This window comes from Heteronotia binoei, chromosome 13 (genome assembly GCF_032191835.1).
Source record: "Heteronotia binoei isolate CCM8104 ecotype False Entrance Well chromosome 13, APGP_CSIRO_Hbin_v1, whole genome shotgun sequence".
NCBI lineage: Eukaryota > Metazoa > Chordata > Lepidosauria > Squamata > Gekkonidae > Heteronotia > Heteronotia binoei.
In genome coordinates this window covers 18,701,830-18,725,511 of record NC_083235.1, presented here as the reverse complement: position 1 = coordinate 18,725,511, position 23,682 = coordinate 18,701,830, and the positions used below count along the sequence as shown (strand labels likewise).

At 47.6% G+C, this 23,682-nt stretch overlaps 1 protein-coding gene across 1 annotated transcript in view; it reads right to left on the bottom strand.

Annotated features, from left to right (window-relative positions):
• Positions 1-1,781: 1,781 nt before the first annotated feature.
• GMIP (GEM interacting protein) overlaps positions 1,782-23,682 on the bottom strand; it is a 104,017-nt gene continuing 82,116 nt past the window's right edge. The window contains exons 17-22 of the mRNA XM_060253428.1: positions 11,878-12,066; positions 10,081-10,218; positions 8,222-8,418; positions 6,357-6,645; positions 4,684-4,789; positions 1,782-2,148 (exon numbers count right to left, since the gene is read on the bottom strand). Coding sequence (XP_060109411.1) covers positions 1,802-2,148; positions 4,684-4,789; positions 6,357-6,645; positions 8,222-8,418; positions 10,081-10,218; positions 11,878-12,066 — 1,266 coding nt within the window. The 3' untranslated portion in view covers positions 1,782-1,801. The remainder of the gene's footprint in view (positions 2,149-4,683; positions 4,790-6,356; positions 6,646-8,221; positions 8,419-10,080; positions 10,219-11,877; positions 12,067-23,682) is intronic.

Genomic DNA, 23,682 nt, shown 5'->3' with positions numbered 1-23,682 from the left:
GTATTCTATGGGACCATATGAACATATGAAGCTGCCTTATACTGAATCAGACCCTTGGTCCATCAAAGTCAGTATTGTCTTCTCAGACTGGCAGTGGCTCTCCAGGGTCTCAAGCTGAGGTTTTTTCACACCTATTTGCCTGGACCCTTTTTTGGAGATGCCAGGGATTGAACCTGGGACCTTCTGCTTCCCAAGCAGATGTTCTACCACTGAGCCACCGTCCCTCCCCAATAAGGGCCATAAGGGGGCGTCATTTTTTAATCCCCCCCCCTCGAAAAACATATAGATCCGGTCCTGTTTCCAGCATAAAAACCTGAAGTTTGAATCTGCAGGGAGATATGCGGACATAAAGTTTTGTAATATAGAGTTGATCACTAGAGGGAATAAAACACATGCGGAGTAAGGAGAAAATGAAAAGACAGAAACACATAGGGAGGAAACTGGAAACTGGGGAAGCCCTTTAACTCTGCCGGGTATAACAAATGTAGCACTTTTGTTCAAAATCGTTGGCAAAGCACAACTGATTCCTCAGAGCTGTAGGTAAGTTGACATTCCACACAAATACAGACTATGATACTGCATACAAAACGTAGTTTCCTGATCTCAGTTTTTCATTTTTTTTCCAGAAAAGGAAGTTTCTAGTCCTTAGGGTTACAAAAAACATATTCTAAGTGGTATGGGCAGCATCTGCTGAAATCTCAGGAGCCAGAGGTGATGGCTAACGAAGATTCCCAGAGATGACATTTCAGTGCCTCCTTCCCCAGGAACGTCAGGAGTAGAATAAATTATGCACCGTCATAAAAGTGGAATAAATTATGCAAAATGGGATAGATGCAGGTTTGCGTAATTTATACAGGTCGCAGAATTCACCTTTCCAGATGCAGATTTTTTTTTGTTAAAGAAAGTGCAGAGTTGATTCAGCCAGTCTTAACGCCATCCCCTGCTATATATTCTCAGCATAGCTGTGTCACCTTTTCCTTTCTGCTCAGTTTGAAAACCCACCCCACAGTCATCCAGGCTGGCATCACTGCCCGACAATCCTCAAGGGAATTGCATCCCCAAACAGCGATGCCATGCTTTCAGTTCCCCTGGTTCCCAAAACACTGTCCTGCGACTCCGAGGGCTTCGCCACTGTCCTTTCCCCAGCTTCGCAGCTTCCTGAGCACCCCCAAGAGAATTTAATTCTTCCTTCGATACCATAGAAGTAGAATTCGAGGATCAACACCCTCTCCTCTTCAGAGCTTGCACCGCTAGGTTTTTAGCCGCCAGCTTGAATTCCAGATCCTCCCCTTCCTTTGGGGACAGTTCTACATATTACACTTAAAACAGGTGGTGGCAGGTAACTCTCCAGAGAAAACCAGGTGTGGGAGAAACTGCCAGGGCAGTTTCTTCTCCAGCTTTCAGGACTGCCTTTGGGGACATGGAGGTAGCCATAACAACATGAGAGAAGCCATGTTGGATCAGGCCAATGGCCCATCCAGTCCAACACTGTCATACAGTGGCCAAAAAAACCAGGCGCCATCAGGAGGTCCATCAGTGGGGCCAGGACACTAGAAGCCCTCCCACTGTGCTCCCCCCCCAAGCACCAAGAATACAGAGCATCACTGCCCCAGACAGAGAGTTCCAACAATACGCTGTGGCTAATGGCCACTGATGGACCTCTGCTCCAGATGTTTATCCAAAACCACCTAGTCCGCCTCTGCAGGGATTACCCTCTCCAAGAACTGGGTCTCTAGTATTCTCAAAAAGAAGCTCCTTCACGCTCTTCCTTGTGCCCTCTCAATGTCCTTGCAGGCTTTTCCTACAGTGGCGTCACCTCGTCAGGTGGACAGCAACTTTGGTTTCCATTTTGAGGCTGGAGCTTGGCCACTATCCTGGCAGTCTCTGGAGTGATCTCAAAGCGCTTACGCCGCCCGCGGGTGTCCGGAGAGGAGCTGCGGCTGCTCGAACCCACCTCCAAGAGGCTGCTGATTGCCTCTGAGCCAGACAGGGCGGCAGCCAGCAGTGGCAGACTGGAAACTTTGGGGATGAAGGCACGGGAATATTTCACGGGCGTCCGGCTGAAACGGGTTCTGGACTGGGCGCCGATAACAGCATCCTGGTCAAGCGAAGAGTCCTCTGTGTCATCATCATCTGTGCAGCTCAGCTCTAAGTGAGAGAAAAGGCATTAGAGAGGGCCACGGCACGAGATCTGCTGAACAGAACATCGCCAAAGGCAAGACAATTGAACATAGGAGATGTTGGTCTACATTGAACATAGAAGATGTGTTGGGCCAACCCTCTGACCCGTGACTTGTCCCTCACTGTTGTATACCCTCATGCAGCCTCATTTGGTGTACAATTATAGTGTTGAAAAAAGTCCAGAAAAAGGGAACTAGAATGATTAACAGGTTGGAACACTTTCCCGATGAAGAAAAGTTAAAACGCTTGGGGCTCTTTAGCTTGGAGAAACATTGACTGAGGGGTGACATGATAGAGGTTTACAAGATTATGCATGGGATAGAGAAGGTATAGAAAGAAGGACTTTTCTCCCTTTTTCACAATACAAGAACTTATGGACACGCAATGAAATTGCTTAGCAGTCGGATTAAAACGGATAAAAGGAAGTACTTCTTCACCCAAAGGGTGATTAACACATGGAATTCACTGCCACAGGAGGTGGTGGTGGCTACAAGCATAGATGGCTTCAAGAGGGGATTGGATCAACGTATGGAGCAGAGGTGCATCAGTGGCTATTAGCCACAGGGTATTGATGGAACTCTCTGTCTGGGGCAGTGATGCTCTGTATTCTTGGTGCTTGGGGAGGCAACAGTGGGAGGGCTTCTAGTGTCCTGGCCCCACTGATGGACCTCCTGATGGTTTTTTTGGCCACTGTGTGACAGCGTGTTGGTCTGGATGGGCTACTGGCCTAATCCAACATGGCTTCTCTTATGTGACTTGCCTTGTCCCCCAGCTCTTTTGGTTTGCTGCCCATGGTCCTCACCTTGACATTGGTGAAGTCCTAACTCTCCCTCACCCACTTCCAGTCACATGATTATGATGTCACACACCTTCCTGTCAGGCACATGAAGCTTATTGGATCCCATGCTCAGATCTGGAAAGAGTGAATACCATTCTCCATGTACATATCTACACTACCGATGTGCATTGCTTTCCTACCAGTTTAAGAGCTGAGTGTGGGTTATGTGCTGTCAAGTCACTTCCAAGTTACAGCAACACTATGAATTATGACCTCCAAAATGTCCTGTCATGAACAGCCTTGCTCAGGTCTTGCAAACTGAAGGCCCTTGTGGCTTCCACCTCATGCTGGTTCTTCTTCTTTTCCTGCTGTCTTCGACTTTTTCTAGCGTTATCATCTTTTCATCTACTGATAATGTGACCAAAGAACAATAGCCTCAGTCTGGGTATTTTAGCTTCTAGAAGGAATCCAGGTTTGACGATCTAGAAGCCATTTATTTATTTTTGGTGGTCCGTGGTATCCATAAAAAGTCTCACCCAACACCACATTTCAAACGAATCTAGTTTCTTACTCTCAGCTTTCTTTACTGTTCAACTTTCATATCCAATCATAGTAATGGGGCATATTGTAGTACATACAATCTTGAGTTTGGTCATCATCAGCACTCCCTTACAACTCAATGATCTTTTCTAGTTTCTTCATTCTACCCTTCCAAGTCTCAATGTCCTTCTGATTTCTTGGTTGTAGCCTCCCTTTAACAGTCATGGTTTCCCCTTGGACTTTCTTGGTGGTCTCCTGTCCAGTTACTAGCTAGGCCAACCCTGGATTTTCTTCAAGGTGTCCCATTAAGATACTAACCAGGGCCAACCCTGGACATCCTTGGCGGTCACCTGCCCAGGTTCTATCAAGGGCTGACCATATTTAGCTTCCAAGATCTGACAGAATCGGGCTAGTCTAGGCCATCCAGGTCAGGGCAGCATGGGAATACTTGGATTTTGTGAGCAAGATGGGCTAGATCATTTAAAGCAGGGGAGTCAAATATGTGGCCCGGGGGCCGAATCAGGTCCTTGGAGGGCTTCTATCAGGCCCCCAAGCAACTGGCTGACATCTGCTTCCTTCTCCCTCTCTCTTGCTTCCTTCTGCTTAACAGCTTGGTTTGCAAGGCTTACTCAATCGCACAGAAGCTATACAGCAAAGTCTCTATTTTCTCCATTGACTGAGGCTCCTCCCTTGGGAGGGAGGAGGGAGGAAGAGCTTGCTTTGCCAGGCTCTCTCAATTGCACAGCAGAACTACTGAGCCAAGCCTCTCTTCCTTCTATTGGCTAAGGCTCCCCCGCTCCTGGTCCTTTGGGGAAGGAAGGGAAGAACCAGAGCTTCCTTTGCCCAGTTCCCTGGATCCCCCGGGAGAGATATAAAGAAAGCACCTTTAAGACAAACAAGTGCTAATGTTTTAAGTATGTTTTATTTTAAGTTTTTTAAACAAATCTTTGATTGTGTTTGTCTGTGTCCTTTACAAAGTTTATATCTCTGCTACCTAATCTTAAATAGGTACACACACGACCCAGCCCAGCATAGCTCGGCCCAACAAAATCTCATTTATGTCAGATCCGTCCCTCATAGCAAATGAGTATGACACCCCTGAAAAGGGATGAGGGAGCTTCAAATCCCCCAAATATGGGCCGATATTCTTGGAAATCCCAGACCTGTAGAGAGTAAAACTTTACCTACGCTGTCTCTGCTTGCAGTTGAGTGTGTTTGGTCTGTGCACGGCTTGTGGCTGGCATCAGCTACACCATCGTCCTCATTCAGATGCTGCTCAGAGGTGGGTTTCTGCTGGGAAAAACCACAGAGATGAGCCGGTCTGCATTGAACACCCTGTACAACTTTGCGTCAGCGTTGCTGCTGCAGCAAGAAGACAACCCAGTCAAAGCCAACAAAACCCATGGGAGGTGGAACGGGAAGAATCTGTGTGTGTGTGGACGGGAGATGTAATTACAGCCTTTTGTTTTAAAAAATCCAATTTAAAAATATTTATACTCTCCATGGCTGCAGAAGAGCAATCCAAACAGCACAGTCTTAAGCAGATCTGCGTCCATCTAAGTGCGCTGAAGTATGTGAGCTTAGAACGGTGTGACAACTGCACCCCCTACCTTCAGATTTCCCTTGCTTCCCTGTGCAAACATTTTCCCTCTCTACGTTTTCCCGAGGTTGCTCCCACCTTTTACATTACCCTTTGGAATGGAATTGTTGTGTGTGTGAACTAAGGGTGTGTATAATTAATGGTGTTCCTGCCTGGCTCATTGGAGCCTTTAGGACTGAGAAGGAGGCAAAGGCAGTCCCAAAGTGGCAGGAAGTGAAGTTAGCAGGGGTGGAATTCTAGCAGGAGCTCCTTTGAATATTAGGCCACACACCCCCGATGTAGCCAATCCTCCAGGAGCTTACAAAAAAGGGCCTCGTAAGCTCTTGGAGGATTGGCTACATCAGGGGTGTGTGGCCTAATATGCAAAGGAGCTCCTGCTAGAATTCCACCCCTGGAGGTCAGGCATCACTAACAATAACCCTTCAACAACGTAATAATGTCCACTGTTTGCATCACTGAACTGTGTGGCCTTACAATGCACAGCTTGACTTCAAGTTTGCTGGATGATGCAGTTGGTGACCTGATAATGCTCCGTTTGGTGACCTGATAATGCTCCCTGTTTGCATCACTGAACTCTGTGGCCCTACAGTGCTGGCTTGTAGCATTGTGAGGACTGCTCAGCTTGACTTCCAGTTTGCTGGATGATGCAGGCTCCTTCCCACCCCCAGCCAACTGGCCAGCAGGGGAGAAGCCCTGCCCCAACAGCCACCCATGTGCCTTTCTACCTAGGAAGGCTTAGGAGATGCTTGGGAACAGCTCGCTTTTCAAAAGATGTGTGTGCCCTTAAATCTCTGGAGCCAATCTGATTGGGGGTGGTGTGAGCCTGGTTGTTGTGAGAAAGGAAAGGGAGGCAACCCAGTCCCTCCGTTTGTTTTACAGTCCCTTCAGAAGTGTAAAATAGATAGTAAAGTAGAACCTCTGGTTTCTCTGTGATAGTCTGAAGAACATGGTTGAGTATACAGCATTCAACAACTACCATTGTGAGTAAATTGCCCCAGTGAGACCATAAAGTGTGTGCTTCCAAACTTTATTTTGGCTGCTTTGTGTGTGCGTGTGAGAGAGAGAGAGCGCAAAAGAGAAAGAGAGGGAGGAAGTGCAGCCAGCCGTTGGGGTGTGTGTGAAGAAATGAAGACTGTATTCAGGGCAACTGCATGGATAATATCATTTGAAACACAGCAAACTACAGGACATGTGGATGAAGATAAGGAAATCCGGGAAGGCAGATATTGGAGGATCCCCTCCCTGCTCGTTTCCTACCTCTAAAGATGCATCCATTTCTCTTGTGAGGCCTGGAAGACCTTCACTGACGGTTCCTTCTCGCAAGGAATTTTCACGCTCGCAGAAGCCAGTCGAAGGGAGGTCATCCATCCCAAAAATCTTCTCGTAGTTGAGGATGAGAAACTCAACCAGCTGGGACTGATACCCTGACTCCACGAGGCACAACATGGACAGGTCGTTACAAGTGGGAGGGTGGATTAGTGTAGGACCAAAGATGATCCCCAGGTTGCTGGAAGACATCTTGTTCTCCTCGTATCGCTCAGCCACCCTTGGAGAGGGAAAGGTAGGGCTTAGTATGTTTTATCTATGGTGTTTGGTGCTGCATTTTTGTACGCAGTTGGTAAGGCTTATCAGTTTGTGATTCCATAGAGTCAGGATTCACACAATCATAAAAAAGTGCCCATGGTACGTGGGCATGAGAAGGTGATGAGGAACTGCTGGCCACTAGTCACAGGAGCTGTCCAGTAGCGGCTGTGATAACCAAATTCCCCACAGCTGTCTCAGTGGATATGGTATCTGGGGAAAAGCTGTTTGGTGTAAAATGTTGTCAAGTTGCAAATAAACCATGTAGGTTTTTCAAGGCGGGAGATGAACAGAACAGCTTAACCATTGGCTGTCTTTGGATAACAACCCTGGACTACCTTCCAACTCTTCTTCTATGTGCACCTACAGAAGTAACTTTCTAGAAAATCTCCAGGCCTTCACATCTCTACAGGTACCGTTGCTGGATACTCAAATGATTTGGCTTTCAGTTAGTTAGTTTCCCTATGCAATTCGTGTTTAAAGGAAAAATAAATAGATTTGCTATACCAATATGACATCTAAGTTGTATAGTTTTATACAAGGCAATAAAAGGAAAGCAAGAAAGCGAAATTTTGCATGATTTCTTTTTACATACCTGTCATGATCTGTGCAGGACTGGGAGACAAGGCTTAGGGAGGCCTGGGCTTAAAGACCAGTGTGGGAATAGAAAGCAGATACAGTCTACAATCCCCACAATGCTTGGCACCTGCTGTAACCAATCAGTGTCCAGGGATTGTATGAGATTGATACATAAACTGTGGGCTGTGGAACTGTGTTCTTTTCTCTCACAGAGTCAGGCTGGGAGGACAGTCTGTGGCTGAGAGGATAGAGTGCGTCACAAGCAGTCGGCCTGGGGGAAAGGGCTGTGGGTCCTGACAACTAACAGGCTAGGGCAGGGGTAGAGAACGTTGGCTCTCCAGATGTGTTTTGCCTACAACTCCCATCAGCCCCAGCCAGCATGGCCAATGGCTGGGGCTAATGGGAGTTGTAGACAAAAAAACATCTGGAGAGCCAACGTTCCCTACCCCTGGGCTAGGGGGAGTAGAGGTAGCTGCGTTAGGGTTTATTTTCATTTTCCTTTATCCACTGTTATATCTATTAAGCACCTTGCCTTGTTTAAACACCCATCCCTGTATTAATAAACCTTTATCTTTTTAGTGTTCTCTGCCTGGTTATCACACCCGGGTTTTTTTCCTCGGCTTAAAGGGGCATTTTTTGGTTGGGCTTGGGAGGGTACTCTGGGCCTTCCCAAGGGACCATCAATCCAGAGTGGTGGCAGTGTAAGGCAGCGACCCACTGGGTTCATGACAATACCTAAGTAAGCAAACTGAAATAGAAAAGGGAGTGGTTAAAGAACAAAAGGTGGGGCCAAAGGGGAGGAGCCAATTAGAAGGGATGTGGCTAGAAGAGAAAGGGGCTGTACCAAGGGGAAAAGGAGGTCCTGTTATAGATTTTTGCCTGAGGCCCACAAAAACCCATAACCAGCCCTGGTAGCTAGAAAACCCATGTCTCAGAAGATCCAGGGCTAGCTCCCCTGTTACCTGTACAGGTGAGCGATGAGGTGCCGTAAGGTGTTATAATTTGTGGCTGGCAGTTTGCTCAGCATATCCTTTGTGCTCTTGATGGCATCTGCCTGTGTCTCCGAATCATCTCCTGCCCCATCTTCAGGTCTTGGCAAGTTCTTTGCAAGGGCTATGAAATCGTCGTAGAGCTTGTATGGAAGCACAGGACTGGACAGCTGTAGGGTAAGGAAATCTGTGCTTATTAATTATATGGGGGATGGACATGTAAATGTATAACAGCATACGGCAGGGGTGGCCAAACTTGCTTAACACAAGAGCAAGACATGAACAAATATTACACACGTAATTATTAAAACTCTGAATACTTATGCAAAGATAAAATACATATGTATGCACTTTACAACCAACCATGCTAGAAGGAGACTTTTTTAAAAAAACAGCTGGGAATAACAGTCCCCATAAGACCAACAGGGAAAGGTTAGGGAATTATTTTTTGAGCATCAGTGGGAGAAGGAAATACACATGTACCAGATAAATCACTGACCCCCATTTGCATCATTATGCATCTCTCTTTGCCTTGACACCAAGGTTTTTAAATACAGCTCCTGTAGGAGCTATGAAACACTGCCCTCTTTAATTCTATCCCTCCTTCCAGTGACTCCCTTGGCTCTTGCGCTATTCCCCTGCTTTAGGTCTCTGGGTAACCTTTATGGTAGAGGAAAAGAGCTTGCAAGCCTGCCTATTTTCCACTCCTTCCCCATTTCACACATGGCAGAAATGCCTATGGGCTTAATGTGCAGAGGCTGAGATCCTGAAGCTAAGAATGCTTCCTTGACAATAAACCTACATTAAGTTCCTCTTTGACCTCTGGGAGCCCCACAATCTGTACGAAAGAGCCAGATGTGGCTCCCAAGCCACAGTTTGGCCACCTCTGCCATAGGGGGCACTTTAAAACCAGTGTCTGTTTCATTGGTATGTATGTCAGATGTTCAAATTAAGAAGCTGGGCTTGCCCTGCAGCTGAGGAAGTAGCTGTGAGATCACTGGCACTCTATGGCCACTGCCAACAGCTATCTTCTCAGAGAAGATATCCCTCCTCCCCCCTATAATATAGTGGGTTCAACGCATTGAAGAGGCGAGTTGGTAGTGATAATCAGCTCTTTATTAGATACAGCATTTTATAAGTCTGTACTAAGACGACTGGTGAACTGGGCCAACTATATCCAGCCCTGGGTTCCCGCGCAAGAATGTTATTGGATGATTCAAACCAGCAGGGGGCTCGTGATTGGAGCAGGGCAGCAGGGATTTGGATCCTGCTTCCTATTGTTCCCAAGCCCCCAAGCTCAATCCTTCTGGCTCCAATGAGCCTGGCAGGAACACTCATGATAGTCGATACTTTGATCCGCATACATAACACCCTTCCAGAAAGAAAAAAAAATTCAGGGATTTGTTGTTGGGTAGGCTCAGACTGTCCACTAAAGACTGAGCCATAGAATAGCAAAGGGACTTCTGGTCTGTGCCGCGGCAGCTTCGGATGCATCCCAGAGATTCTCCTCGGAAGCTCTGAACTGAACGACCTGATGGGGGTTGGTAAAGCCAAACCTTGGTGGGACCCTAAGCTGTAGGGGACCCGAAGCAGGGAGCGCGACTCCGGTGTTCTCAGCGGGTGAAGTCTCACTGATTGATCCCCGTAGAGTCAGCTCCGAAGTGCCGACCGTTCGGGAGCCAACATGGCAATCAGTTGCATCGACAGGTTATTATAACAAACTCTAGATTGCTGAGAAGTTTCTCCAAAAACAGAAGACTGAGCCATAGGAGGAGCTGTTTTCAAGATTAGGGAAACAGGGCGCTACGGATGCCTCTGTGACTGCACCTTACCGCCTTAAGGAAATGTTTGAGGACTCCAGTGATGTCATGAGGCGAATGATCTGAAAGCTCCACCAAGCTCCGGCCATTTTCAAAGGCCTGGCACAGCTTCTCCATCCGTGCTTTGGCCCCGCTGATCCGATAAATGCCCTGCGTTGAGGAGAAAAGGATAACCGAGTGAGGGCGCAACTTGTCTATGGGAAATGGTGATGTTGGAATCTAAAAGATAATCTCTGTGACCCAACAGTGACACAATAGTGGCAGGACAGAGAGGGAATGGATGTTCATGCAGTGGGTTATTTTATTGGTGAGACATCTTTTACACACACATACACAGAGGGGTTTTTTTGTAGCAGGAACTCCTTTGCATATTAAACCATACACTCCTGATATAGCCAATCCTCCAAGAGCTTTCAGGGCTCTTCTTACAGGGCCTTCTGTAAGCTCCAGGAGGATTGGCGCCATCAGGGGGTGTGGCCTAATATGCAAAGGAGTTCCTGCTACAAAAAAGCAGGCTCAGAGCGGCAGTACAGGCGCTATATCAAAATGGTCTGAATATGTTGATACATTTAGTAGTGGCAGAAAACAGCCTATTTCATATCTTCATGACCGTTACATCCAGGTGTTCCACAGAAGCATAAGATCCAGGTCTGTGCTTCAAGGTGGTCAGTTCACTTTGTTCAGTGTAGCAGCCTCCAATCTTAACAGTCAAAGGCCTGTCGGAAGAGCATAGTCTTAACAGGCCCTGCAGAACTGAGAACAGAGCCGTAACATCCTCAGGAAGCTCATTCCACCAGCGTGGGGCTGCCACAGAGAAGGCCCTGGCTCTTTGTAAATGTGATGTAATTTTTTAAAAGATAAGTCAGCAAAATCAATCCCAGTACACTGCATTTTGTCCCTATTTTTGTGCTAGGTAAACGTACAAGGGTAAACTGAAATAGATATCTTACTGATTTACTCACTAATGATTGATTGCGACATGAAGTTTTTGGGACTGTGGTTTGGACCAGGGTCATGGAGGGCAGACTGAGACTTCCATCTAGGGGCCCATGGTGGCTTCTGGCAGCCATGTTGAGGATAGTTCACATGCATTTGCTAGTTTCATAGGGGTGCTTCATACACTAACCATTTAATCTTAGTGCGCATTTCAAAGTGACCTTTAACTAGTGCCTTCAGTTCTGTCTTGCCTTGCAATTTCTTGTAGGATCTACATTCATTTTGTGCAACTAGAACTCACACCAGTTCCAGCTTCCTTTCTCCCCAGTTTCCAAAACTCCTTTTGGGGCAGATCTTTTTCCAGCTCTGTGTTTGATCTGGGTCTCTTTTTAGTAGAACGTCTCTGGAGGATCGTCAAGGATTGCCCATTGCCCTCCCCTGTAACGTCCTCTCTCTCTTTAGGTTTATGCTCCCTTCCCCCTCTGTTTTCTTTCACTTCTTCTCCAAAGGCAAATGTGTCCTTCTGGACAGGCAAACCTTAAAATAACTGGAGAGAGCATAAGAATGACTCAGTAAATATAAAAGACAAGAGGATTTCCCCCTCCTTTCCTTTTCTTTTTGCAGAATCATGGGGGGGCGGGGTGGAGCTGAAAGATGCTTTCTCAGAGCATCAGAGTGAGGATTCCTACTTTGGTTTCTCTTAAAGGTATGCTGTCCTATTCTCTATTCCCATGTCCTGTCAGAGGAAAGAGCAATCCGAATCAAAGGCATAATGACTTCACTACTGAAATACTGTGGAGTAAAAACAGAGTGTAGAAAGACCCAGTCAGGAGCAGAGCTGTGAGGGATATGAATATAGAAGGAATGAGTTACCTGCACTCCCAGGGCACGAGCTTCTATCTCAGAAGTGCACTTCACCACGATGAACGGCACCTCCTCCTGGAAGTCCCGTGGCACTTGAGTGAAGTCCACCCCAAAGAGCGGGACCCGTGCTGGCAACTTCTGATGACCGCATTTAATGAGAAGGCTCTCCAAGCACTTTTTGTGACAGGTCAGGGAGCACTGCGAATAACCAAGAAGTACAGCATTAGACAGGTAAGGATTCCCCTGCATCATACGAACTCAGCGGAGAACCAGTTTGGTGTAGTGGTTAAGGGCAGCAGACTCTAATCTGGAAAGCCAGGCTTGATTCCCCACTCCTCCTCCACCTGAAGTCTGCTGGATGACTTTGAGCCAGGCACAGTTTTCTCAGCACTCTCTCAGCCCCATCTACTTCATAAGGGTGCCTGTTAAGGGGAGGGAAAGCGACGGTGATCGTAAGCTGCTCTAAGACTCCTTCAGATAATGAAGAGTGGGGTACAAAAAACCAACTCCTCCTCATCCCCTCCTCCTCCCCCTCGTCCTCCATTTTTGTTTCTCATATCTCAATATTTTGCAGAGTGAACAGCATAAGCTCCCCACTGGTGGAACCAATTACCAGAAGAGGTGCGGGCCTTGTGGAGCCTTACCCAATTCTGAAGAGCTTGAAAGACTATCCTCTTTCAGCTGGCTTTTTCTTAATGTAGTACCTATTGTACCGTCGTCACGTAAAACTGTAAGATGAGTAACATCGAGACTGAAGCACCAAACTAATTTGTTGGTTTTAAATTTGATGGTTTTAATTAGATGGTTTTAATGTAATAATATATATCTAATTGAACTGTAATATGTAATTTGTTATGTAACCAGTGTGCTTTTATTATTGTACTATTGTAATGTTTGTATTTTATATTATGCTATGTGAACCGCCTTGAGCCTGCTTCGGCGGGGAGGGCGGGATATAAATTAAATATTATTATTATTATTACAGCAGCATGGTTGTAGGCCATCCTGTCTCCTCTAAGGAGCCAATGAGAGCATCGTATCTGAGAGACACTTTTGATATATCCACAGGAACCTGGGGGGAAAATGCTTCATACACTGATGGAGTGTGAGGCACTTTTGGGGAGGAGGCAGGTTTTAGCTCCCTCTCCCACCCACTCTGCTTGTGTAATTAAAAAAAAAAAAAAAGATAGAGCTTGGCCTTTTCCACACCAGGCATGGCCCACAGTCATGTCAGCTCAACTCTATTAGACATTTGGAGGTGTGGAAGGAAAACCATATATATACAGAGGGTTGCCAGACCTTCAAGTGGAGGTGGGTGTTTCCTGCTGTCAAGCCTCACCTCCCTGTTGCCAATCAGCTGGCCAATGGGGGAAATTACTCTCCCCAAAGGGGGATCCATCCATTAAGGGGAGGGACGGTGGCCCACATGACCAGGAAGTGGCACCATCAATTCTGGGACGTCAGAGTGATGCTCTGGTATTTGGGGAAAAAACTCTTGATAGAAGCCAAATTTACCAGAGTTTTTACTCAAAATACCAGAGTGTCACCCTGATGTCCTGGACATGATGATGCCACTTCCGGGTCATGTGGCCAGTGACATAGACACAGCATTGTATGTCAAATGGGCCTCCCTGCTTCATTGGTTGCCGCTTCATCCTCCTCCACTGGTTGCAGCTGGTTTTATGCAAAAGCAAATCAGAGGCTCTTAAAATGTAGCCAGGGAAGGAAGGGCTATTATTCCTGGTGGTATTCTTAAAGCATCTTTGTTTAAGGCAGAATATCAAAATGAGACTTCATTGCATCTTTGCTGTTTTTTTTTTTTAAAAAATGATGCACAAAGACAGTAACTGAAGGCAATCTGTCTACTGTTGACTCCCTTCCACGGAGGTGTTGGAATGGCCTATACCACTTCATATGGCAGGGGTCATATTCTTAATACTCCTCAAGTGCATTAAGAATATGACCTTTCCTTGCAAGTGAAAAAAAAGGAGAAAAGTGAAAAGAGCATATTAAAAGGGGAATGTTCTAGCATAGACCTCTGCATGCTGTGCGAATATTCTGCTTAACAAGGAATTATTAACATGGGAGGAATCTGAAAACCATAATTCTTCACACATAGGATGGAGTGGTTGATTCTACCATCTCAGCCTTCTCCTTCAACCTCATTACCATCAATGTTCCCTCTAAGCTGCAGAGACTTGTGAGCAAAAATTCTACTTTGTGAGCTACTGGCATGAAAGTGGTGAGCTACTGCATTAATTAGTGTGTTCTGGGGCCATCCTTCCTGAGCTAAGACAAAAATGTGCGAGTTGGAGGCTAAAAAATCTGTGAACTAGCTCACACTAACTCAGCTTAGATCCTAAGCCTTGGAGGGAACAATGATTACCATCTCTGTATGGCAGCGTGGGGCCTGGAGAACTCCTGAAATTACAACTGATCTCTAGACTGAAAAGTTCAGTTCCCCTGGAGAAAATGACTGCTTTAGAATGTGGCCTCTATGGCAGGGGTGTCAAACATGTGGCCCAGGGGCTGAATCAGGCCCCCGAGCAACTGGCTGTCGTCTGCTTCCTTCTTCCTCTCTCTTGCTTCCTTCTGCATAACAGCTTGCTTTGCAAGGTGTAATGTACTGGGAGACGAGACGTGGTGAAGGCATAGGTCTTTATTGGCTGGTACATCACACGCAACAACTAACACGCGGCCGGGTCCGCTAATATATACATGCCTCCCGGAACATCCCCTTCGCTGGCCAGCCCAATCCTGGCCAGTTAAACTTCCCGCCCTTGGTCAGGATTGGCGGTGGCTTTTCCCGCGCTGCGCACGGCGACCCGAGGGTGGCTCGGGTCGCGCGCCGCTTGCGCTGAGTCCGATACACTACACTCCTCCCCTCCTAGTTTAAACTACATAGTCCTGTAGGTACGCTGGTGTCTTGCGTTCCCGTGTTGATCTCCTCGGGGTTGCCGTTGGTGCGGGGCCCGATCCCAACGTGGGTGGCGCCGTTTCTGGCTGTTGCCGGCCCGGGTCGGGTGCTGGCTCCGGTTCTGGGCCCGCGGCTGCGGGGGCCTCATACGCGGGTAGCTCCTGTATTGGCGGGGCCCCTTCTGGCGGTTCCGTTGCTGGCGGTTCCCTACTCTCTGCCTCTTCTGCCTCCTCGGGTAGGGTGCGGCGGCGCAGCTGGTCGATGTGCCGTCTCAGCACCTGGCCTCCGGCGGTGGTTACCTCGTATGACCGGGAGCCTGTCACCCTCAGAACCCTTCCCGCCAACCACTCGGGGCCGCTTGCGAAGTTTTTCGCATACACGGGGTCGCCCGGAAAGAATCCTCTCACTGCTTCCCGGACCTCGGGGGACCCGCGGACATCCGGCGCCCGGTCCGGGTGTAACCTATCTAGACGAGTGGTCAGTTTCCTCCCCATGAGCAGTTCTGCGGGGCTGAAACCGGTTACAGGGTTTGGGGTGATCCTGTTGTGGAACAGGAATGCTGAGAGGCGGTGGTCCCAATCCCCCTGTACTATACGGCCGAGGGCCTCTTTGGTGGTCCGCACCATGCGCTCCGCCTGGCCGTTGGTGGCTGGGTGGAATGGGGCGGACCTTATGTGCCTTATGAGGTACCGGTCGGTGAACTCCCGGAATTCCCGGGAGGTGAATGCCGTGCCGTTGTCCGTCACCAGGGTGTCAGGGATCCCGTGTGTGCAGAGGACCCTTCTGAGCGCCCTGACTGCTGCTGCGGTGGAGGTCGAGGCCACCGGGATTACCTCTAGCCATTTTGTATATGCGTCCACAAGTATAAAGAAGATCTGGCCCTGATACGGCCCCGCGAAATCCACATGGAGGCGGGACCACGGCCGCCCGTTCGACTCCCACCTGTGGACCGGGGCGGACGGCGGATTGGGTCTGGACTCCTGGCATGGTTGGCACCTTCTTACCCACCCCTCTATTTCGTCATCCATGCCCGGCCACCACACGTAGCTCCGGGCCAGGGCTTTCATTCTCACGATGCCCGGGTGGGTCTCGTGGAGATCCTCCAATACCTGTCTGCGCAGGGGGGGGGGACCACCACCCGGCTCCCCCAGAGTATGCACCCCTTGTGTGTCGATAGCTCGTCCTTCCTGGACGCGAACGGCCGAAATGCTTCTTCCACCTTGCCCGAGGGCCACCCCCTTCCCACCCAGTCCCTGACCCGTGCGAGGATGCGGTCTCTCCCAGTCGCCCGAGCCACCTCATCCGCGTGCAGTGGGCGCTCGGGGAGCGACTCAATGAGCATCACCCCATGTGCCGGGGCGGGATCTGGGTCCGTTATGGGTAGCGGCAGGCGGCTGAGGGCATCTGCGTGACCCATTGCTTTACCGGGGCGGTGTATCAGTGCGTAAGTGTATGAATTCAGGAACTGGTTCCACCTTAAAACCCTCTGTGACAGAATCTGGGGGGTCTGACGATCGGGGGCTAGGAGGCCGAGGAACGGCTTGTGGTCAGTGGCGATGGTGAAACGCCTACCGTAGAGGTAGTCGTTGAACTTTTGCACCCCCGCCACGATCGCCAGGGCCTCCTTATCGATCTGGGCGTAGTTCCGCTCGGCAGGGGACAGAGTCCGGGAGTAGTAAGCGATCGGCGCCTCTCTCCCGTCCGGGAGTTGGTGCCCTAAGACCGCTCCTACTCCGTAGGGGGAGGCGTCGCAAGCCAGGATCAGGGGTAGGTTTTCATCGTAGTGATGCAGTACCGCGTTAGAGACCAAGAGGTCTTTCACTGCCTGGAACGCCGCGGCTTGGCGTTTACCCCAGACCCACGCGGCCTGTTTATCTAACAAGCGGTGCAAAGGTTCCGCCACGGCGGCTTTGTGTGGCAGGAATGCATGATAAAAGTTCAATAATCCTAAAAAACTCTGTAGTTCTGCCTTGCATTTGGGGGCAGGGGCCTGGACTATGGCCCTGGTCTTGTCCGCCGTCGGGTGAATTCCAGCCGCGTCCACGGCGAACCCCAGGAATTCCACTCGCGGAACACCCAACAAACATTTCTCCTTTTTGACTCTCAGCCCCGCCGCTTGGAACCGTCTGAGGACCTCTCGCAGGCGGCAGCTGAACTCTCCTTCGGTGGGGGCGGCGATTAAAACGTCGTCAAAGAAGGGTTGAACTCCGGGAATCCCTTTCAAGAGAGAGTCCATTATACTCTGGAATATTCCCGGAGCTACACTGACCCCGAACTGCAGCCGTTTAACCCTGAACGCGCCCCTGTGGGTCACGATCGTCTGCGCCTCCGCTGTCTTAGCGTCGACCGGCAGTTGCTGGTATGCTTGTGCTAAGTCCAGCTTTCCAAAAACCCTCGCCCCGGCTAGTGCTGCTAGGACGTGGCTAACCACCGGGACTGGGTAGGGGTTGTCTTGCAGCGCCTTATTGATCGTGCACTTGTAGTCAGCGCAGATCCTAACCTCCCCGTTGGGTTTGACTGGCGTTACTATGGGGGTCTCCCATTCCGCATATGTTACAGGTTCTAGGACGCCCTGGGCTGTTAGGCGGTCCAGTTCTGCCTCTATTTTAGGCTTAAGGGCGAACGGGACGCGCCTCGCTTTAAGCCTTATGGGCCTGACCGTTGGGTCTATCGGTAAAGTGATGGGCGGACCCTTGTAGCTCCCCAAGGACCCGTCGAAGACCTCGGGGAACTCCCGGCAGACCCCGTCGAAATTGCTGGCCTGCAAGTGGTCCACCCCCACCAGCTGGATCCCCAGTGGATTGAACCACGCCAACCCGAGAAGTGTGGTCAGTTGGCGCTTGACCACTAGGATGTCTAGGGGCCCCCTAAAACCCCCTCTTTCTACATGCACCCGGGCCCACCCCACGATGTGTACTGGGTTCTTCTGAAAGTCCCTCAGTACGAAGTCCGCTGGCCTCGTTTGGATGCGGCGGCGGGGACATAGTTTCTTGAGGGTTTCCTCCGAAATGATAGAGATGGAGGAACCCGAGTCTACTTCCATGATGCAGGGGGCGCCCTCGATTAGGACCGACATTTTGACCTTGTCTGGGGCCGAGAGGGGCAAGTTCAATACCTGCAGACTGGTGGATGCCGTCGTGTGTGTGTCCAGGGAGTCGTGATGCGCTGACGGTTGGCGGCGGCTGTTCTTGGCCCGGCAAGCCCGGGCGATGTGGCCTGTCTTTCCGCAGCTGCGGCAGTCCAGGTTGCGGTACGGGCAGTCCCGTCGCTCGTGGGGGTCGCCGCAGCTGGCGCACCTGGAACCGGTGGTGGCGGTGGCCCTCTCCGTCGCTCGTTGTCTCGCGGGGGCCCGTGTGTCCGTTCTCTGAGGCCTCCGGAGCTGAAACGCTTCTTCCTCTGCTCGGTCTTCCAGCTCTGTTTCTCCTTGGTGGACTGCTTCGCCGCGTGGCTGGCCGAACGCCTTGGTGGCCCTCTCGAACGCCGTCGCCTCGTTGAAGGCTTGTTGTAGCGTGAGCTCCTCCTTAGCGAAGAGCTTCTGCTGCAGTCGTTCGTCTCGGAGGCCCCAGACGAAACGGTCCCTCAGGGCTTCGTCCCTTTTGTCAAAATTGCAGTTCCCGGCGATCTGCCGAAGGGCCGCCAGGTAGACCGCCGCTGTCTCCCCCGACTTTTGGTCCCTCTTGTGGAAGAGGAATCGGCGGGCGACGATGGACGGTTGGGGCGAAAAGTGGCCCGTGAGGAGTCTCACGACTTCCCGGTAGGTCCTCTCGGTCAGCTTAGCTGGAGCGGAGAGGCCTCTTGCGATCTCGAAAGTTTCTTCTCCACAGACGCTCAGCAGGACGTCTCTCTTCCTGTCGTCATCTTCGATCAGGTTCGCCCGCAGGTAGCACTCGACCCTTTCTGTGTAGGTCTCCCATCTCTCGGGGTGCTCCGGGTTGAATTCCGCAAGATGGCCCGTCGTTGCCGTAGAGCTCGCCATGGTGGCGGCGGGCTGTGCGATCCTGCGGTCTCACGCCTTCCTCGTCTCCGGCCCGGTCAGGTTCCCCTCGGGCGGCCGGACCTATCTAGATCCCATCCTCGTCGCCAGTGTAATGTACTGGGAGACGAGACGTGGTGAAGGCATAGGTCTTTATTGGCTGGTACATCACACGCAACAACTAACACGCGGCCGGGTCCGCTAATATATACATGCCTCCCGGAACATCCCCTTCGCTGGCCAGCCCAATCCTGGCCAGTTAAACTTCCCGCCCTTGGTCAGGATTGGCGGTGGCTTTTCCCGCGCTGCGCACGGCGACCCGAGGGTGGCTCGGGTCGCGCGCCGCTTGCGCTGAGTCCGATACACTACACAAGGCTTGCTCAATCACACAAGAACTACATAGCAAAGCCTCTATTTTCTCCTTTGGCTGAGGCTCCTCCCTTGAGAAGAAAGGGAGGGAGGCAGAGCTTGCTTTGCCAGTCTCGCTCAATTGCACAGCAGAGCTACTGAGCCAAGCCTCTCTTCCTTCTATCGGCTGAGGCTTGTGGTCCCCTGGGGATGGAAGGAAAGAGCCAGAGCTTCCCTTGCCCAGTTCCCTGGATCCCATGGGAGAAATACAAAGAAAGCACTTTTAAGACCAACGAGTGCTAATGTTTTAAGCATGTTTTAAGTTGTTTTTTAAAAAAATTTTAATTGTGTCAGTGTCCTTTATAAAGTTTATATCTTCCTGTATTTTATACTATAAATTTTACCTTTACTGGAATTGTCAAAATTATTAGATTAAAACAAAAGACTTATATTATACAAGCTTATTTTCAAAAAGTGAAGGTAAGTCCAACAACAGAAATGATGAAAGAAACATTGAATGATCCAATTGAAAAAGGTGAAATAGAAGCTGCAATCAGTTCAATGAAAATAGGGAAAGCACCGGGACTGGATGGCTTTTCAATAAAATTTTACAAAGTTCTTATAAATATATTAGTTCCAATGCTCCAAAAATTGATGAATAATATCCGTTTGGATGGGCAAGTGCCAAATACTTGGAAAGAAGCAGTTATTTCATTGTTACCAAAAGAAGACAGAGATGCTACAAATGTGAAAAATTATAGACCAATTTCATTGCTTAACAATGACTACAAAATCTTTGCAAACATTTTGGCAGAAAGGCTAAAACAATACCTGCATAGGTTTATCTGTGAGGAGCAAGCAGGCTTTCTCCCGAAGAGGCAAATTAGAGACAATATCAGAATAGTGGTGGGCATTGTAGAGTATTATGAAAAACATCCGGAAAAAGAAGTGGCACTCTTTTTTGCTGATGTGGAGAAAGCCTTTGACAATCTTAATTGAGACTTTTTGTTTGCTGTGATGGAAAAAGTTGAGTTGGGAAAAGACTTTATAAGAATGGTGAAGGCGATATATACTGAACAGTGAGCCAAGCTATGTGTTAATTCAGATTTAACAGAGCAAATGGTTATCAGCAAAGGTACAAGACAAGGTTGCCCTCTATCCCTATTGCTATTTATAATGACTCTTGAGATTTTGTTGTTGCAAATAACAGAACATAAGGAAATAGAGGGGCTAAAATTGAGAGGATGGACTTATAAATATAGAGCCTTTGCAGATGATGTGATGTTTATTACTGAAAATCCAATACAAGTATTACCATTGTTATTGGAAAAAATAGAGAATATGGTGACCTTGCTGGGTTTTACATAAATAAAGAAAAATTGCAAATTTTAAGTAAAAATTTACTATTGTGCAAACAGAAAGAACTTCAAAATGCAACTGGATGTGAAGTCACCTCGAAAGTAAGATATTTGGGTGTAGAGATCACGATGAAAAGATCTGTTTAAAAATAACTATGATAAACTTTGGTGTAAAATTGAAGCCGATGGTGTAAAGTTGAAATGGAATAAACTGAACTTGTCTCTTTTGGGCAGGATAGCTGCCGTGAAAATGAATGTCTTACCCAGAATGTTGTTCCTCTTCCAAACAATTCCAATCGTGAAAGATGTTAAACAATTCAATAGGTGGTAAAAAAAGATTTCTGAATTTGTATGGGCGGAAAAAAAAACAAGAATCAAAAGGAAAATACTAATTGATGCGAAAGAACAAGGAGGATTTCAACTGCTGGATCTTAAATTGTATCATGAAGCAATATGTTTAGTATGGCTCAAGGACTGGATAACCTTATCCAACCAGAAGTTATTGGCGTTAGAAGGTCATGGAAATCAATTTGGTTGGCATGCATATTTGTATTATGGGAAGGAGAAGATGGATGGTTTCTTCTGGCATCATTTTATAAGAAGAAGTTTGTTGAATACTTGGAAAAAATATTTTAAATATGGTGATGAGAGAAAACCACTGTGGATTGTACCAATGGAAGTTATAAAATGGATTTCTGACTCACAGGAAGACAAATGGATTACATACAAACAATTGCTAAAAATTAAGGGTGGCAAAGTAGAATTAAAAGCGGAGGAAGAACTGCAAGACAAATTTAATTGGTTCCAGATGCTACAAATTAAAAGTTTAGTGGATAAAGATATTCAGGACTACAGGTATAAGGCAAGATCAGACAGAAATGGAAAAAGTGCTCTTAGGGGAAGATGAAAAGTTGATTGCAAAGATATATAAATTGTTATTGAAATGGTCTACAGAAGATGAAGTAGTAAAATCTCAAATGATTAAATGGGCAATAAATATGAATAAAGAAATTTCAATGGAGACATGGGAACACTTATGGAAGAACTCTATGAAAATATCGACATGTAATAATATAAAAGAAAACTGTTTGAAAATGGAATACAGGTGGTATATGACACCTAAGAAGTTAGCAAAAATGAACAAGCAGGCATCTGATCGGTGTTGGAAATGTAAAAAGCATGAAGGCTCTTTTTACCATATGTGATGGACTTGTGAAAAAGCGAGACAATTTTGGCAAATGATTCAACAAGAGATGTCGAAGATTTGGGGATATGCAGTTAAAAGGGCACCAGATATCTGTCTGGTAGGATTACAAATGGAAAGTTTTCCGAAGCAAGACAGGACTTTGGTGTGGTATATGTTGTCAGCTGCAAGAACATTGTTTGCACAAAGGTGGAAGCAAACTGAAATACCAGATAAATGGGACTGGATTTTAAAAACTTTACATTGGAGTGAAATGGATAGACTTACTAGAATCTTGAAAGACAGTGATGCAGAAAAATTTAAAGATGAATAGAAGAAGTTTCAGGACTATATTGAAAAGCAATGGAGAGTTAAGAGACATTTGGTGGTTTTTGAAAGTATAACCTGAAATTGGGGAAAATGGGGGAGAGAGATGATTAGAAAGAATTTTTTGAATCAACATACGATAGCTCCTTTTATAAGCAGTTAGAAAATATAGTGATAATTACAACAAACAGTTATTATTGATGTGATAGATTGACAAAAGATAAGTGTAATACTTAAAAAAATAGTTATAACTGGTGTGATAATAGATGAAAGATAAGTGTAATACTATGGGTGAACTAAAAGGTTAAGGTGATATGATTTAGTATATTGAGATAAATAAGTTCAGGAGTGCTCTCAATATCCTGAAGAAAAGCTAGAAGACCGAATTATAAATAGAGATATAGAGATATTATTAGATTTTATATAAGTTTTATAGTGCAAGATTCTAAAACGGATGGTACCTTAATTGTTTTTTCTCAATAGATTGAAGCACCGATGGAGGTCAAAGAAAAGAGGTGGGGGGAGTGAGAAAAAAAAGAAAATGTGTAATGTATTGATAAGGATTGAAATATTGCTTTTTTCCTTTTTTTTATTATTTGAAATACATTTCAATATATTGCAAAATTTAATAAATTTGGTTAACATAAAGAAAACCCGTAAAGTTTATGGGCCTTTTCACACTTACTGGTGGAAACTGGAAGGGAGTCGGTATTGTGCCGCTTGCAGTAATCCGAGACAGCGATGGGAGTTTTCATACACATGTTTTTTTCCCCGGTTGGGTTCCGTGATTGAAGCGTGATTGAAGCGAGCCATTTCACACTGTTCCGCTCTTATCTCGCTTCCACCAGCGCCAGCCGGTTTCGCGCCATTTTTCGCCCGCCGGCGCGCGCGATCTCCAGCTTTTTTTTTTTTGGAACGTCAGTTTAGATCGATATAGCGATATATCGCTATATTGACCTGTCAAAACAGCACCACCATAGGGATTGCAACGGAGCTTAGCCATCCCTATGGTGGTGCTGTTTTGAAAGGTCGATATAGCGATATATCGCTATATCAATCTAAACTGACGTTCAAAAAAAAAAAAAGCCGGAGATCGCGCGCGCCGGCGGGCGAAAAACGGCGCGAAAACTGCTCCCGGGTTAGATACTGGACATTTCACACAGCACCCCATAGCGATTTCAACCCGGAAGGAGGGGTTGAAAAGTGGAAGAAGCTGCTCTTTGTTTGTGGCGACTCAGGCACGCCTCACTACCGAGACAGCCGCGGGAGTGTGTGAAAAGGTGAGAGTATTTCGGTAGCAGCCAGTTACTGAATCGGGTCTTTCTGAAATGCCAGCAGAAACCCGTTACTGTTCAGTAACTGGCCAGCTGCTATACCGGAATACTTAGGCTGTGTGAAAAAGCTCTATATCTCTGCTACCTAATCTTAAATAGCTACACACATGGCCCGGTCCAACAAAGTCTTGTTTATGTCAGATCCGGCCCCTGGAGTTTAACACCCCTGCTCTATGGCATTATACCCCACTGTGGTCTCTCCCCACCCCAAAATTTACTTTCCCCATGTTCCACCCTCAGATCTTTAGGAATAGGAGTTAGCAACATAGATTTAGACTACATCGCAATCTCCCTCCAGCAGAGGAAAGTATAGCAGGGAATTGTTGGATCCAAACGTTGTCTGTTTTCAGACTTATAGGAGATCCTGTAAGGTT